Genomic DNA, 18,067 nt, shown 5'->3' on the forward strand with positions numbered 1-18,067 from the left:
ATTTGGGCCACAGCCGGACTCAACAGTACATTTGGAAGAACTGAGCGACTGCACAGAAGTAAATCGAAGTCTCTTTTGTAAAGTCTTGGGGCAGTGAGACGGAGGTGTGTCTTACCCGGACCGGGACAATGGGCCTGTTGACTGGGCTCAGGATGGGGGAGTGCAGGGACAGCCGCAGCCTCTTCCCATCCATCTCCGGGACAGGACTGAGCGCGTCTCTGCCCAGCTCCGGACTCTTGTCTCGCTCTGGGGTTTGGTCTGAAAACGGCAAATCACTGTTACCATCAATACTTCATTATAGAGAACGGATTACAGCAACTGATAATCTGACATTGGTAAAAGCTAATTTATCTTAGAGAAAGTAAATCCCAATGAAAAGTTTATGCAAAACAGTATTTATTTGAAGTTAGAAATTCTGAAGGAAGCAACAAAAAGCCTATTTTGTTTTTATTGTTATTTTTTGGGAGCAGTAGCCAGAGTTTTCTGATCTTTTGCCACTTGCCCCAAATAAATGAATATATTAAAGAAGAACTATGTAACTGGTTTATCTTAATAAATCCCTTTCACAGTCCCTCTAGGAGTTATACAAGTGTTTATGGAGTGATTGGGGGGCTCTTTCCCTGCTCCGACCCGGAGGCGCAATACACACTAATGGAATCACGAAGAAGAAGCAGGCTAACGGGCAAAGCTAACTGCAGGCTAGCACCATATTACCAGTATTCACAGCTAAGTGTTTACAGCTATGTTCAAGACTGGCATAGAAAGCATCACAGACTATGTGCCCAGGCCTTAAACTGGTCACCATTGATGGGCTGAGGGCCAAGTGCAATAAAGCTTTGCAAGGAAAAAAGATAGTTTGCAAACAGATCCATGATGAATCCTCTCTTTATTGCGTTTAAAAAGTCTGGTTTGGTCTTTCTACTGAAGGGCTAATTATAGAGGGGGGGGGGGGGCATGCTAGTTTATGGCCAGTCTGTCACAGTTAGGTGTGGCTTGATTTGCTTACTTTAGGTTTAAGACATGCACAATCATTCATTAGTTTAAAGTGCATACGACACATTAGACACAATTTGTGCTAAAATATAATTAACACGATTATTTAAGATTTTGCTACATTTTTGTGATGTTTGTAGTTTCACTTCCTTATTGGACACTGACAGGAAGTGACATAGATAAAGCCATCAATTTTAAACTTTTAAACATTAGCTTAAAAATTCAAATAAAATCACTTTAATTTCTCAACATGTCTTCATTAAATTGCTGCTTCACTGAAATCCAATGATAATTATTCACTTAAAACAGACGTTAAAGGGACTAGATGCAAGTTGGTCATTTTATACTCACTACTGCCACCTTAGGTCTTAAGCGTAACTGCAGCTTCTATATTCGGGAGTTATGGTGAACAGGTCTGAGCTGATTCTGATTCTACACATACGGACATGGCTGGAACATGTAGGGGGAGGAAAATACTTACTTTAAACATTTTTAAACTCCATATAGTCCCTTTAACCTTCTAAATAAGTAATATTTTCAAAAGCATTAAAATCTGTCATTTGCACTTTAAGCTTAAAAGAGTAAATCTGAAAATTACAAATCCATACCTTCAGAGTGATAAAGGAGCTTTTGTTGTTCTGTTTTGAGAGACAGGAGACAGTGACATGTGACGGGAACAAGCAAACGAGTGAAACGAGTGGATTGAAGTCACACAGAAAGAGACACACAGCTCACACACTTTTTAAAAACAGTGATGGTGACGCATTCATGCCCTGCACTAACTATCGGCACTCCTGATGTAACTGTACCTCTGTTGTGCTGCAGCAGGACGATGGTGGGGTTGACGGCGCTGGTGCAGGGGTACACTGAGCCCTGGGAGTTTAGATAGCGACAGTCTGAGAGAGGAGCCTGGTTCTCCTTCACACTGTCCGGAGAGCTCACCTGGGACTGAGATGAGAAGAATGAGAATTGTGCAGCAATGAGATGCATAGATATTAGAAGACACACAAAATATGACTTTCATTTGAGCAGCTAGAAAAACACGAGGCTTACATGAAGTTTAGAAATCTATTATGGAACATCTTATATCTATCATGTACTGTAGCCACCATTCCCAAAGTCCCGGGACGTCGCGGCCCCCTTATTGATCCGAAAATCTCAAGGGGCCCCTCCCATTAATAACATATTGACTCTAATCAGAGAAATGTGTTATTATTTTACAGCTAAAGTTACATGAAAAGTAACAACTGTTGGTTAAATAGTGGTTTAAAGTAGTATAATGGTGCAAATAAATGTATATTTCATTTAACCTCTTACCCCCCGCCTTAACCAAGCACATTTTCTCCCGTTCAGCTTCACCCAAATCTAAAAGCTTCTCGACTGGAGCTTACAGCCTATAGGCCAGTTTAACGCCTCATTTCCAAGACCTACAAAACTGATCTAAAATTTTTCCTTGCTCTGTAGCTGCGTCGTCGTCACTTTATTTGGTGCCGTTTTGTCACGTTTTGGCCACTTTTTTGCTGACTGTTTTGCTGTTTTTGTTGCATTCTTGAAGCACTTTGGTTGCACTGTTGTCGCTTTTAGTTGTGTTTTTGACGCTTTTTTTTGTAACCGTTAAGTTGCTTTTTTCAAGAAACTGTTAGATTTGGGTAAAGTCTAACTGGTGAAAGTGTGCTTGAGCGCTAAGAGGTTAAAAATCTATATTTTTTAGTGTACGTGTTATGTAGACCAGTGGTTCCCCAAGTGGGGCTCGGGACCCCCTGGTGTGTCGCAGGACATTGAAGAGGGGGTTGATTTAGAAACAATATTTTTTTTACATTTCTGACAATGAATTTGAATTTGAACATCTTTTAGTCAAACTGACCCTAGTGTCAACATACAGTATCCAAACAAACAACATTAAACCGGATTTTAAAAGTTTTGCACCTTAAATGATTATAAATGCTTATAACAGTTTACAGAAGGAGGTCCCGAGTTGTTGTTGTTGATCTTGGGGGTCATGGCCTGGAAAGTTTGAGAACCTCTAATGTAGAGAAGCTTTGTGGGGCCCTACTTTGAGAACCACTGCACTCTAATAAGGAATGTCTTTACTACTGTGAGTTCACGTGTTTATAGGAGCGGTGTGCAAGACATAAACCACATGTAGTTGAACAGGAGGGTGTTTACATTGTTTTCATGAGCCTGTGTGGTACTATGTGGTAGTACAAGCATCACAAACTGTCCTGTATCCTCACATTCAGCTTAAGGAAACTCACACTCTAAAAGTTAACAGCCTATGGGCCAGTGTAACGCCTCATTTGAAAGCTAGGACCTACAAAACTGATCTTTTATCGTCAATTTTTCTAATCTTTTTGTCACATTTGACACATGTTTTCGTCCCACATTTTTCATCACTTTTTTATCCCTTTTTTGTCCCTTTTTTGTTGTGTTCTCGTCACATTTTGCCACATTTACATAGTTTTTTGTCACATTTTTATCACGTTTTTGTCACATTTGTATTGCATTTTTGTCACTTTTCTTTTGCTCTTTTGTGGCTTTTTGTCACTTTTCCATCACTTTTCCATCATTTCTTGGTTGTGTTTTTGTTGTTGCGACCCTTTTTTCTTTTAAAGACGCTTTTAGATTTGAGTAAAGCCAAACTGGAGTAAATGTGCTCGGTTCAGGTGGGGGTAAAGAGGTTAAATTAAATTAAAAGCACTTGCTATTGTGCACACAGCCAATCGCAAACCTAGTTGTGAGTCTAAAAAAAGACAAGTTTCCTTTTATGCTTCATGAATATACATCACACAAGTAGAATACTTTAATGTTAAAGGGGGGGTATTATGCAAAACATTTTCAAGGAAAGGACATCATGTTATTATGTCATTTCCTCATTAAAAACATGCCTGTAGTGTTGCCTTGGCACATTCACGTATTTTTGAGTAATCTGTAAAAACTCTGATGGCAGCCATTTTAGGGATAGGTTTGCCTGAGTCCTCCTAGGAACGCCCCCACCTCCTGGAGACGCCTCCGAGCTTTCGTCACCAGCCGAGTAACCAACCACTGCTCCTCAGCAGAACCCCCTCCCCACAGATGCCACAGACAGCGTGTGGAGGGGGCGTGTCGGAAAGGGTCAGAGGTTCTTAAAGAGACAGAGGCCTATTTCAAGACATTCACTACAGCCATTTTGAGAGTGCAATTTTATACAAGGCAGTTATTCTAATTTACTGCATTTACAGACCAACAGAAGGTTTGGTCATCATTGTAGTGTGATTGAAAAAAGCATAATACCCCCTCTTTAAAGACGCTTTCAGATTAGAGTAAAGCCAAACTGGAGTAAATGTGCTCGGTTCAGGTGGGGGTAAAGAGGTTAAATTAAAAGCACTTGCTATAGCCAATCGCAAACCTAGTTGTGAGTCTAAAAAAAGACAAGTTTCCTTTTATGCTTCATGAATATACATCACACAAATAGAATACTTTAAATCAATATATAGTAATGTTAAAAATATGCATGTGCACAATCTTAAAAAAAAAAACCTGTAAAAAGTGCATAAAAAGTAGCATTGATTTACCCATTGCACATGACATTGTAAGTGCACTAACCTGGCACTGCTTGCTGCTCACTGTCTGTAAATCTGCTGAGTTGCTGTTGCTGCCTCCTTCAGCCAATCCCGTTTTAGCCTCATCTCCGTTAATCTGCCCCGTCCAGCCGCCTGCGAGAGTCCAAAACAAGCGCTTCGTTTGGCAGCCACAACAACAATGATAGTGACACTGCTGCCTGCACTGACAGATAGATAAACTTATGACAACAAACCCGGCTAATGGTCGTGGCGCGGCCGCTTTGCTTAGTGGTTTTTATGCTTATTATCTCGGAGGAAATAGGCACGGATCCCCCCACCCCCCGCAATCTTTCAACTTTGTGACCAAAACAAAGCTGCTATTGAGTTTGGCTGTGAGGGCTGTTTGTTCCAATGGCCTTTCTGCCACACAATTAAAAGCCTTTGCCGATGCGCTGGACGCACCGACAGGGGAGCCACCCTCCCCGTGCAGAAGCCCAGAGTGGGACGTCCTCAAACAAAAGGTGGCTTTGACAAGGGCTCGAAAATATGAGCTGTCACACTTTATCTCCATATGCTTCAAAACGTGACATGTTGTATAACAGTGCGGTGGGACATAGGCAGCGGAGGAATGTGTCCAAGCAAAGGGCGCAGTAAAAATGATAAATATTTACATCCACAGAGCAGATTCAACAGCGGAGTGTGTGTTTCTCACCCTGCTGTGCGACTGCGACAGACGTCTGGTTATTTATGGACAGTTATGACTTGTATGATGATGAGATATGAGGCGAAAGAGGTTACAAAAGCATCAACGCTGAGTGTGCTGTATCAACAGGGCGGTTAACTACAGAGAAAGTCCTTTAGCGTGGACATATAAGAATAAACCGATAAACCTGTTTTTTCATCTTTTAAAACTTTAACCTCTTAACCCCCACCTGAACCGAGCACATTTTCAGCAGTTTTGCTTTACCCAAGTCTAAAAGCTTCTCAAAAAAACAAAAAAAAACAAACAAACATAAAGATAGAAACTAAGAGAGACTAAAACGAGGACGAAAATGCAACAAAAGAGCGACAGAAACGAGACAAAAAGTGTTGAAAACACAACAAAAAGTGACAATAAAAAACAAAACAAAAAGCCAAAAAAAGAGACGAAAAGACAACAAAACCACATAAAAAATGTGACAAAAATGCATTACTCTGGCCTATAGGCATCGAGAAGCTTTTAGATTTGGATAAAGCTGAACTGGAGAAAATACCCTCGGTTAAGGCTAAGAGGTAAGAGGTTAAATAATGTATGTTTATCCGCAAGGGCTTTGTTGGTTTTAATGCAGTAGCAAAGTTGGAGCGACATCTGCAATTATAAAAATGTAAAAGATCATGTGAGCAATCGTTTTTGGCTGAAGGCATGGTAACAAATTGATGGTGTGGTAAAACACCAGAACTGCTCAGAAGAGGTACGGAGATGTTTGTGGACTGCAAGATCCAAAGGAGGGAGAGCAGAGAAGGAAAGGGAGAGAGTTCAGCCTCCTGACAGCCTGGTGGATGAAGCCACTAGACCTGGCTTGAAGTTCACCGTGAATAAGGACATTGAATACAAATGACAGGCAATGAATACAAAATGACCCAAACGGAAAAGGGCTGATTTCCTCCAAGTATTTTATGTGTGCTGAATGCACAATTGTGCAAAGATTCGTGCCACATTCAATCATTCCGTACTTTTCATTCATTTATTTGCATGCAGAACACTTTACTAAAATACTTTTGACTGGAACTATTGTGCTTAATGAGGTTGGGGGTTATAATAGTGGTAATAGAGCTGTACAGTGCTCACAAAAAAATTAAACATTTAAACTAACGCAAGAATCACATGCATACTGTATAGGTCTAGAACAGAGGGATGGAAAGATGTATTCATTACCAATCCAAAAGGAAACGTGTTCCTTTGTTGTTTTAAGAGGACATAACATCTGGAGAAACGCAGTCTATTTGATTGTCGTTGAGTCTGTGTTTGTCACTCACTTGTTGTGGCGGTGATGACATTGACATTTGGCTCGTCATTGTCACAGCCCTCATCGTCGATCTGGACCAGAGTCGCTCTCAGAGTCACCACTCCCTTCCCTTTACACACTCGGCTGGGGTCCAGAGCTGGGACATAAAAACAACAAAGTCTAAACATGGAGGCTTCTCATCTCTGGGGAAAGAAATTACTTCGTAAGTATTATACAAGTCAGTTCTTTTTTTTTTTAGTTTGTTTGGTCATAAGTAGGTAGGATGGAAGTGGGTCCAGTGACTGAAAAAGTTTGCTTCTTCTACTTCAAAGTGTATTATTGTGTTAAAGGGACTATACAGAGTTTAAAAATGTTAAAATCATGTACTTTCCTCCCCTTATGTGTTCCAGCAATGTCCTAAGACCTGTTCACCACAACTGCCTCTAAAATCCTGCACTGTCACTCAAAAAGTTGTTACTTCGGGCCCGAATTGCCGTCATGCACAAGCTTATTATAGAAGGTGCAGTTACATGTATGGCCTGCGGTGGCAGTAGTGAGTATAAAATGCCCAACTTGCATCTAGCCCCTTTAAAACTAATGACTGTGTTAAACATGCCCCTTGTTACTTGTAAGCCAAAGATTGTCCCCACTTGGTATTGAAAGCTTATTGCTAATACATGAGTTCCAACCTCATCCCTTTGTGTGTATGAGACATGGTGTGGTGTTTAGTATGGGACGTCCCGTGGTTGTCGCTGCTGAAACATTGATGAGGCTTAGACATGAGGCACCTGTGGGAGGAATGAGGTCGGGAGAGCCCTTCATGGTGGACAGAGGCGTGATCTTCACAGCACAAACCGCCCTGGGACCGGGGGCTGGAGTTGAGAGCGAGAGAGACCTGGTTTAGACTTTCACATAAATCTTATAAAAGTGAACTAAAAGGGCACCCACTAACAGAAAATGTGACTGGTTGCTCTCTGTGTCTAAATTAGGGCTGCAACTAATGATTCTTTTGTAATCGATTAATCTATTGATTATTTTTACGATTAATCGATTAATTGCTTGGCTGTGAATGGTGTAGGAAAATTTTATTTTTTAATTTTTTTTTATCACATTATAGGTTAAATGGCACTGTTTGAGGATGTGTTGATGGAGTAAACTAAAGGGAAATGATTTTTGAAGGCTCTATTAATGAAATTTACAATGTACACAACACTACAGACCCTAAATATAAAATCAAAGTAGGTTTTCATCAAAAATACGACATTTTTTATGTCATTTTTGCTCCATTTTAGTCTGTGTGAACCAGAAAACGATTAATCGATTGCTAAAATAGTTGTCGACTATTTCAATAATCGATTAGTCGTCGATTAATCGATTAGTCGTTTCAGCCCTAATCTAAATGTCTAAAGTTTACATAGGATGCTCTTGGGAAAAGGGAGCAAAATGGCAATAAAGATGGCAAACCAAGATACATCGACCAGGTCTTAATAAAGGCTTAAAAAGAGTTAAGAGAATTATTAATTTTTATGCAAATCTGCTAATGAATGATGAAAAACTCATTTAAATTATATATTTTTGCAGAGACTCAACAAAGAAGAAATGTGGTTTTGCTTGGTACTTACTCGGGGCCCTCTTTGGTCTGGCGTTGCCCTCTACTGGAGAGGCCTGAAACGAGACAAAACAAGTCGCATTAATCTTCACATTGATATAGATCAAATGTCTATTATACGTGGCCTTAAAGCCATGCTGCAGAACATTTCACTCAGCAAATGAAAGAAAATACAAGCACTTGAGTCATTATGGATGTTTTTATTGGCGTATTGTATTCATAGTGAAAGTAGTTTTGCCTCTCCTCAGACATCTTCCTGCATCCAAATACTTTATCATGATAATTCACAGCAAAAAAAGAAAAAGTGTTGGTAGTGTCAAGCTGATCATTAGGGGATTAGGCATTTCTGTCAAATCTATATCCCCAGATTCCATAAAACATGTCCTCTCCACTTACAGTAGGTGAAGCTACAGTGAAACGCTGGACTTATGCTTGTGTTACAGTGAAACGTGATACAAAGGTGATCAAGTTCACCTCGCGATGCGTCTCAATCCGGTCTGTGCCACATACTTACACATACAGTAGATGCTACATCACGACCTGAGGATCTGCGAGGCATTTTCTAAATAGTGCTAAATGGTTTTGACACTTTGGTGATGCAGCGGTTTGTCTGGACATCACTGGACAAGCAGCAGCTGAGTGTGATACAGGGTTAAGGATTTGACTGCAGTTTGGACGATGACTAATAATCGTGAATACGGCAGATGCTGGGACATCTTTGCGGGGCTATTGGCGACACCTCGAGTCTCTAAAAATACATTCGGAAGCCTGCTCTGGGACAGGAGAATGTAAATACAACAGTGAGACGTCCTCATGGCACTGGTCGCTATGGTTACTAAAGCTACAGCCAATAAACACTCAGCATTCACCTGCGTTTGTGTGCGCTTTCTCCTCTCTCCTCTTATTTAGCACTGATTTAGCATTTCCCGTTCACAAGAGTCATGGGAACTGTATTCATTCCCCCAAACATTTATAATTTCTCCTGATTATAATCTGTGTTTGTATTTACAGTTTTAACCCTGTTTTGAATGTTTATGTCCCTGTTTTGCATGTTTATGTCCATCAGTGAGTTGGTCAAAGTTGCAGTCCTGGCCCAGACTCAACCACCCCCCCCCCCCTCCACACACTCCCCACGATGTGAGCCCAGTCCAAGGCCTAAAATGGATGAAGGAAAACGGGATTACAGCCAAGCTCAGCCCCCGGGGACAAGAAACAGAAAGGGCTTTTAAAACTTCCTCCCCGCGTCCTGCTGCTGCTGTGTCCAGAGCATCAAAAAGTTCAGATTCATTCTCCATCACTCCTCGTAAATGTAATCGATGCACTTCCTGGCCCCCCCACCGCCCAGTCTCTTCGTCCCCAAAAGCTTTTAAGAAGTGCAGCCAATGAGCCAACTTTTTTTTTTCGTAAAGCGTCCTCAAGTGAACTTTGAAGGAACATTACAACACGATGCACCATTTTGACATTAACCCAATTTTTCGCCTTTTGTTCTTCACTGCACAAACATGAAAACAATGACACAAGGGTCAGCTCGGGTCAGACGGAGGCACAGGTACAGCAGTCAAGCCCAGGCTCTATACCAGGGGTGTCAAACTCATTTTGGGTCGCGGGCCAAAATTCAGCTCCCACGGCGGGTCGCAGGCCACATATAATAGAGAAAATGATTCCAATAAGCTGTGAATAATAATAAGCTGTGATTTGGTCAAAGCCCCAACTTCACTGTAGCTTCATTAAAGGGACTATACAGAGTTTAAATGTTAAAATTATGTAGCCTACTTTCCTCCCCCTACATGTTCCAGCAATGTCCTAATGTGTAGAATGAGCCCAGACCTGTTCACCACAACTGCCTCTGCACTGTCACTCAAAAAGGTGTGAATTCGGGTCCGAAGTGCCGTCATGCACGAGCTTAATATAGAAGCTGCAGTTACACATAAGACCTGAGGTGGCAGTAGTGAGTATACAATTACCAACTTGCATCTAGCCCATTTAATAACAACGGCTTACACTTGTGTTGCACTTTACAAGCCTGTGTCACAAGTTCCTCATAGCACAACATAGTCATTATTCATTCACTCCACACTCGGTGGTGGTAAGCTGCTATTGAAGCCACAGCCGCCCTGGGGCAGACTGTCCATTTACCACGTGGCTATAATGTGTTGTTCATATCCTGAGCTCTTATTATGTCAGTGCCCTCTGCTGGACACGTGTAGAAATCTTTCCTTTTTTATAATTGAATGCCCCCTAGTGGCTAGAAGGAGCATTCTGGTTATATAGATACTCTCAAAATGGCTGTAGTGAATGTCTTGAAATAGGCCTCTGTCTCTTTAAGAACCTCTGACCCTTTCCGACACGCCCCCTCCACACACTGTCTGTGGAATCAGTGGGGAGGGGGTTCTGCTGAGGAGCAGTGGTTGGTTACTCGGCTCGGAGGCGTCTCCGGGAGGTGGGGGCGTTCCTAGGAGGACTCAGGCAAACTAATCCCTAAAATGGCCGCCATCAGAGTTTATACAGATTGCTCAAAAATACATGAATGTGCCAAGGCAACACATTAGGCATGTTTTTAATGAGGGAATGACATAATAACATGATGTAAAGCTTGAAAAAGTCGATTTTGCATAATACCCCCCCTTTAAGTCTTCTAAGCAATCATCTGAGTTCCAATGTGCAATCTCTTAATGCAAATTGCATCTGAAGGTTTCTGTATCTCCAACTGAAGGACACTGCAGCAAAGACAGATTTTTTTTACCCTTAGAGGAAACACTAGTTTGCTTTTTTCCGCTGTGTAATTTGTATAACGTCATGGATTTGGACAGATACTTTAGTTTGCACATGTGAAAAAATATGGCAGAATTACTAGAGATCAGTGCAACAAGATAATAATTTTGAACATCTGACCCATCCTTCAGGTCAGACGTGCCGGAGGTTTAGCCATGTGCCATGTTATATATTACAAAGTCCAAAATGACAATATGTAGCCAAGCCTTGAAGACTGAATATGTACTGTCCAAACTATGTACAAAAATTAAAACATTTTACAAACAATTAAAATATCTCTGTACCCTTGAGTCAAATGCTGTTACCTCCTGCCTCAGATGCGGCGCTCTCTTGTAGATTTCAGTCCCGATTGCAATTCTAATACCGTAAAACTCACGTGGAGCCTCTCTCAGAAGCGGTGATTTAAGATGTCGGCGTGCGATAGGTATAATGAGAACATGAGGAGCTGCAGAGTGGAGTTTGCAGAGTAAACAGGCGGGAGAACGATCACCTTTTTAGGAAGAGTCGAGTCTGAGAGAAAACAGGCAAAGCATCCGTCTCCTGGACAAGACTAATCTACGCTGTAAAATCCAATTAGTGCAAGAAGCAAGACATTCAGAGCCCAGGTACAGGGCCAGAGTCTGGACAGCTCCTCTCGCTCTGTTGTTGCAGCTGGGGTAGACTCAATACAAATAACTATTAGATTACTTTAAATGGCTCAAATTAAGAATATTAATCAAATGTGTACAGACATGGATTATTTTATTGTTCTGAGATTTTCTGGACACATTTGAACACATTGCTTCTTATTGCTCAGGACTAACCCCACACATTTGATCTATTTCAGATTTCGTCTAATTGTGCAATGACTAATAAAGCACTTTGAGATGTAAAAAGATGGTAAATTAGAGTAGTTAACCTCTTAACCCAACCTGAACCAAGCACATTTTCTCCAGTTCAGCACTACCCAAATCAAGCTAAAAAAAAAGCATACAAATATAGATGAAAATGCACTGGAAAAGCAACAATATTACAATAAAAAAGCGACAAAAACGCGACTAAAAACTGCAAAAAGCAACAAAAAAGTGACTAAAAAAACATGAAAAAGCAACAAAAAACAAAAGACCCAACAAATATGAAAAAAGCAACAAAAAATGACAAAAATGTGACAAAAAGTGATAAAAAAGCGTCAAAAAAGAACAGAAAAAGCAACAAAAAACATCAAAAACATGACAACAAAGTGAGGAAAAAAAGGAAACAAAAAATGACAATAATGTGACAAAAATGAGGCAACAATGCAACAAAAAAAGTTTACATCAGTTCTGTAGGTCTTAGCTTTCAAATGAGACATTACTCTGGCCTATAGGCTATAAGCTCCGGTCGATTTGGGTAAAGCTGAACTGGAGAAAATGTCAAAACTATAGGCTACTCAAGACAAGATTAACTCTTAATTCTAGTTAGACGATTGCTTTATTTTTATTCATTTTTATCATGCATTTGATTTGCTTATGGAGTACATTTCCTTTGCTTTCATATTTTGTAAATGCTGTTTGTGTCGCTTAAGTAACAGTCCAAATCCCCACATCTTTTCACGCACCTGAAATGCACGTTTAAGTGAACAATCACAAAGAACAGAGGGCAATAACTACCTCCAACTTTCACAGCTTCAAACATAAGAAAACAGGAAGAGAGTCATGTCATGTAAGTAAATAAAAAGATTGAATGAATCATTTGAAGATCACTCGAACTCACGCTGAGTGAATGAAAAAGCACAAAAACATGATACAGGCCCCCGACATTTCCCATGACAGCAGGGGACTTGTTTGTGGCTGCGAGAAGCTCAATTATTTGCAGCAATAACACTTCCAGCGAGCGGTGGAGCCAGTATCGACCAGGCCAAAGGCAAACATGAGACTAAAACTACCAGTAATTCCCCTGTGTACATATTCAGTCCTGGAGCGATGGCTTTGGGGCAGAAACTCTGAGCTCGAAGTTCAAACACGCGTTTTTTTTATAGCATTTTTGCAACAGGCCAAGGGTAAAAGCTTGTTTGCATTTTAAAAGTCATAGAGCAAAGTGGATAAGGCTGTGTACCGTAAAAAGGTTTAGATACTACGGGAATTGAAAAAATGAAAGTATCGAAAGCAGGCACAGAAAAAAATCCAAGTTCTGATGCTGTTGGTCCAGGGACAGCATTAAAGGAAGTGACTTGGTTGTTTCAGCTCAAATAAATGATGTTTTCCCTAATTTTTTGCCCAAATTTTGCAAAGATTATTTATTTATTTATATATTTTTTCCTATTAATAAAAAAAAAACAATGTTTGTGCTATTTCCCCAATTTTCTTTTCCCTTTTTGCTCATTTTTTATTACTCGTATTTTCTCTATTCACGACCATTTTTTTTAACCCAATTTATAACAAATTTTTCCCCCACAATTTCCCCTTATTTTATGCCAGAATTTCTCCCAATTTCCCCCCATTTTTCACACATTTCTTGACATTAGAGATGAACCTGATATTGTAAAATTAAGGATGTTCCACCACACATTATTGTTCTGTTTTGTGGTTCTGGATGACAAATATTTTAGCATAGGTATCGGAAAGAGTATCGGAAAGAGTATCGGAAAGAGTTCGGATAGAGTATCGTTCAGGTATCGAGAACGAAGTATAGTTTAAGTACTGGTATCAAAATAAATGTAACGGTTCCCAGCCCTCGTCACGCATAGCCTATGGCCTATGTGGCTTATATACCCTACTTTTGAGCACCTCAGCATTGGTTTCAACTTTTATAACTGGAATTGTAAATACTCAGCATTGGGAGCATCTTTATCTTTAATTTACGGCACATATTCGCTGTGGCGTTGTTTTAATAATCTTCTGAAGTGATATATTTCAGTCCAGATTGCATTCATTCATCACAAAAAACTCATATTGGTGATGGGAGAGTCGGAAAACTGCGCAAAGCCTTCTCCAGCACATCCCAAACATTCTCAAATCATGTAATGATCTTGGTTAGGGTTAAAATCCTGCCTCATGCTCCCTGAACCTCTCTTCCTCTATATAAGCCTGATAAATGCCCGTGCAATCAGGGAAGAAAGAAAATCTATCGTTGGAATAACCTGGTCATTCGGTATGTTCTGCTGAGTTCATGATGTTACTGTACTTAGAGCAGTGCATTTATCAGCTGTAACTTAAAAACAAAATTCAGCTTCCATATGTGAATAAAACAAACTACAGTTACCACAAAGCAGCAGAAAGAACACATTTGTTGAATCGTGACCGTTTGGTAGATGGAGCAATGCGATACCTGGAATAGATTTGAATTCCATCATCAACCAACAATTTGGAGCGTCGGTGACAATCCTGCCACTTAATTATGAAATCGTACGAGGTCAGATTGCTTTGACCCTGCGTCTAAATACAGGCAGCAGAGTTCAAAACCTAATCTCAACACGTTCATACCAGTCTAAAATCCGCTTCTCCCAAAAGAGCAAGTTCAATCTAAAGCGTTACCCACTTGTTGATGCGTCTGACAGACTAGCAGTCCACAGCGTCCACAGCTCTAGCCTGTATCCTCCCGGGATGTCCCGTTTCGGCTCTGAGGGTCCCGTCCGCACCGAGGGGGGTATAAGGACAGCCCCGACTTTGACCTTGAACCATGCCTCTCTGGGGGGTATGTTTGTTTTTGACACCAGGCGCGCCCAGATGGACCTGTCACCACATGCCACCTGGGAATGTAGCACCCACTCAACAACTGCGCGACCCGGGCATTAAAAATCACCCCCCGTCCCAACTCACTCACAACTCTGCACCCGTCCCAGGAGCAGAACAGCGCCGCAGTGGCATTTACTCAATTACTTTTAGTTTTGAGGATCTTTCTGAAGTGATTCTGGATAAAACGTCTGAGGGAGATTCGAACTGTAAATGTTGTTTACAAGATCTTGAGAAAAGGCCAAGATTTGAATTAAAGATATACAGTATTCAGCACTTTTGTAACGTAGAATTAGAAGTTCATCGTTATGGGTTTTTCTAAAGCCGATGCCGATATGCACCATCAATATTTTTGTCTGATTTTTACAAATGCTGTGTCTAAAATCCTCTCTATGACACTTCTAAACTGCAAAATATGTAAGTGTTGAACTGTGTCAGCAGGGGGCGCTTTATTAGATTACATTTATTGCAGTGCTGATTTATTCAGGACATTCAAGTTTAGGTAATGTAGAGGGAGCTTGTTCAACCTCTTAACCCCCACCTGAACCGGAAAAACAAAACAAAAAAACCCTCAACAAAAAGTGTACAAAAAAAAAAAAACACCACAAAAGAGCAATCAAAAGTGACCAAAAAGCAGCAAAAACACAACAAAAAGTGACCAAAAAAGGGATCGAGGTGCAGCAAAAAAGAGACAAAAATGTGACAAAAACACAATAAATAAGCCGCACAAAAAAAAAAAAAATCTACAAAAACGCGACAAAAAAAAGTGACAAATATGAAATGAAAATAGCGACAACAACATGGCAACTAAGGAAAAAGTTGCACTTTGGGTAAAACCAAACTGGAGAAAAGACACTTGGTTAAGGTGGGGGTAAAGAGGTTAAAAGACAAAAATCAGCAGATTCCAAACCAAACATATACAGTGGGGAAAAAAAGTATTTGGTCAGTTTCACATAGACATTCTATTGGATTTTGGCCAAATACTTTTTTTCCCCACTGTATATATGTTTTTATTTTTGGTTTATTTGGTAGGGACAGTGCATGCTAATGAACATACAGTACATGGGTCTCATGCATGTAAACACACCACACCGGATTGTAGCATTGGCCTAATTTCCATCCATCGTCCCACATGCACACTCTCTAACACTCTCATTCATCCTGGCCTATTGTACATGTTTTTAGTGGTAGGGGAAACCGGAGAACCCGGAGGAAACCTACGCAGACACGGGGAGAACATGCAAACTCCAGACACAAAGGCCCCGTCCAGGTGGGAATCGAACTCAGACCTTCTGGCTGTGAAGCACAAGCACTAACCGCTGTGTCCCTTCTCTGCTTCTGAAAGCATAAACAGAAGTCTGCAAAATAAAATGTATCAAATACGATGGGAGTGTATGTGTGTTTCTCAGCTCCCCTGAGGCCTAGGAAGTTGTAGGATGGCTCGCTTTAAGGCTGTGACTGAGCTCTTTTCCAGGTCTTTTCCTTTATCACTTTCGGTTCTAGAGATATTGGCCTTTAATCGGCCCAATATATCGGTCGACCTCAATCGACCTCTACTCAGAAAAATGCATATTATCTGGAGGAGACACTTGATGAGAATGGACTACTCTCTTAGTATCTTGTTTCTTGCATGGGGCGCCCTCCGCTGGCAGCAGAAGGAATTAACCATGGTGAAGGAACAGCACAAGCCACTCCAGCCATCTCTGCCCAGTACAGACCATCCCATGGGGGTCAGTTTATTTGAAACAGGTGGGACACTGGAGGAATGTGCTACCGGTTTGTTCTGAATACCTCCATGTTGGTGATGGAGCACTTGTGGTAACTCTAATAATGTGAAAAGTATGCAAAGGTCAGTCAGGGAAGAGCAAGTGTCAGGAATGCAACGTGAGATCAGCTGCTGCGCCGCACACGATGTCTCCATAAACAACTGCTATTAAACTTATCACAAAGCAGGAAGGAGCGCTCTAAATGGCGCCTAAACTGCCTGTGTCAACCTTGTGTGACCAAAGCTTAAAGAATGTCAATGTTCTTGCTTTATTTTCTCCCATTGCTCCTGAAGGATGGCACACAGAGCCACTGAAGGATGGGTCAGAAGCAGAGGACAGTTTCCCTACATGGATAATGAAGTATGAGAAAAGAAAAGAAATCCATTTTGTCCTAATATTGTCCTATTGATCTCAAAAGCTATTGATTTGAAGCAGTGCATTTGGGTTCTATTAGTGTGCTCTATTTGTAACACACTGATGTGACAAAAGTCTGTTCCTATTCAAAGATTACTCTGTCAAAGTGTTTCCCATTAAGAGGCTTATGGCACCCCATAATCTAATTATACTTCTGAAATGATCATAACGATAAACTATACCGATCAAAACGGTTGTACAGACTAAATAATAGTAAGTAGTAGTTAATTGTAGCATACATTTAAGCTTTACCTGATTGAACATCACCTGCTTTTCTTCTAAAAATAGAACTCTAAGTAGCTCAGACTGAACTGTCTGAGTGTGTACCCTGTCTCTGCCAGACCAAATCTATAACAAGTTAATAAGCCCTTCCATTTAATTACCAAAATAAAAACTTCGATAATTGTTTTTGCTATACAAAAACCCATAGGCCCATAGGCACAAATAATAAATACTAAATATCCAAATTCTTTCATAAAATCTACAATATCACTTTTTGGTGATGATTCATGATAATTACAGATAAAGATGTCCTGTTTATATATAAGGTAAAGTAAAATGACATAAAGCCAGTGGTTAACACATTGAGTGCCAAAAACGGAAAAACACGTTTTAGCGTTGTTGTGTTTTTATTACGAAACTAGACACTCTAAGACGCCTTACTATGTGTGATTTTGGTAGCTCTGTGATGAACATAAGTGAAATAAATGATCAAAAACTTGTGAAAAGTCAAGATCTGAACATTTTATATATACCGTATATTATTGTTTCTTTTCTTTTTTTTTGTCTGAGGGGGCGTGGTGTTGCATAGTGAACAGCTGTAAACCCGACCCTTCTCTTTCGCTCCCTGGAGTGCGTTTGACAAAGCAGAGCGGCCTCCCATGTTCCCAGTTGGGATTTTAACATTTCTCTGAAAATGGTCAAAAGTGATCCAAGGACAGCTGAGAAACATCCTGATAAAGTCTTCAATCCGAGAACCAGGCTGTTTAAATGTACATGCGACGTTTCAAAACATATCAACAATGTTGCCGTTGAAAATTTATTTGAAACTGAGATATTTAGGCATTTCCCATAATGTTAGTGTCTGTCCAGAGAGGAGAGAGGTGGAGAGAGGAGTTAATCTGTTAACTGTTTTCACCTACGGAGAGCCTTCAAACGAACTATAACATGTGTCCATAGCTATAACATAGAATATGCTGTGGTGCTACAAATATCATGAAAACTGGTCTGGATTGTTGGCACTCTACAGCTAAATCCCCAAAACAAGTGTTAAATTGATACTTCTTTGGTAAAGTTGCTT

At 40.5% G+C, this 18,067-nt stretch overlaps 1 protein-coding gene across 6 annotated transcripts in view; it reads right to left on the bottom strand.

Moving 5' to 3' along the window:
• The window catches only part of sorbs1 (sorbin and SH3 domain containing 1), a 99,164-nt gene that overhangs the window by 66,259 nt on the left and 14,838 nt on the right, over positions 1 to 18,067 (bottom strand). For all 6 annotated transcript variants that reach the window (XM_079560572.1, XM_079560571.1, XM_079560573.1 and 3 more), the window contains exons 2-7: positions 8,140 to 8,182; positions 7,306 to 7,389; positions 6,549 to 6,674; positions 4,576 to 4,685; positions 1,803 to 1,941; positions 116 to 258 (exon numbers count right to left, since the gene is read on the bottom strand). In XM_079560572.1, coding sequence (XP_079416698.1) covers positions 116 to 258; positions 1,803 to 1,941; positions 4,576 to 4,685; positions 6,549 to 6,674; positions 7,306 to 7,339 — 552 coding nt within the window. In that variant the 5' untranslated portion in view covers positions 7,340 to 7,389; positions 8,140 to 8,182. The remainder of the gene's footprint in view (positions 1 to 115; positions 259 to 1,802; positions 1,942 to 4,575; positions 4,686 to 6,548; positions 6,675 to 7,305; positions 7,390 to 8,139; positions 8,183 to 18,067) is intronic.

Source organism: Gobius niger (assembly GCF_951799975.1).
Source record: "Gobius niger genome assembly, chromosome: 7".
NCBI classification, from domain to species: Eukaryota; Metazoa; Chordata; class Actinopteri; order Gobiiformes; family Gobiidae; genus Gobius; species Gobius niger.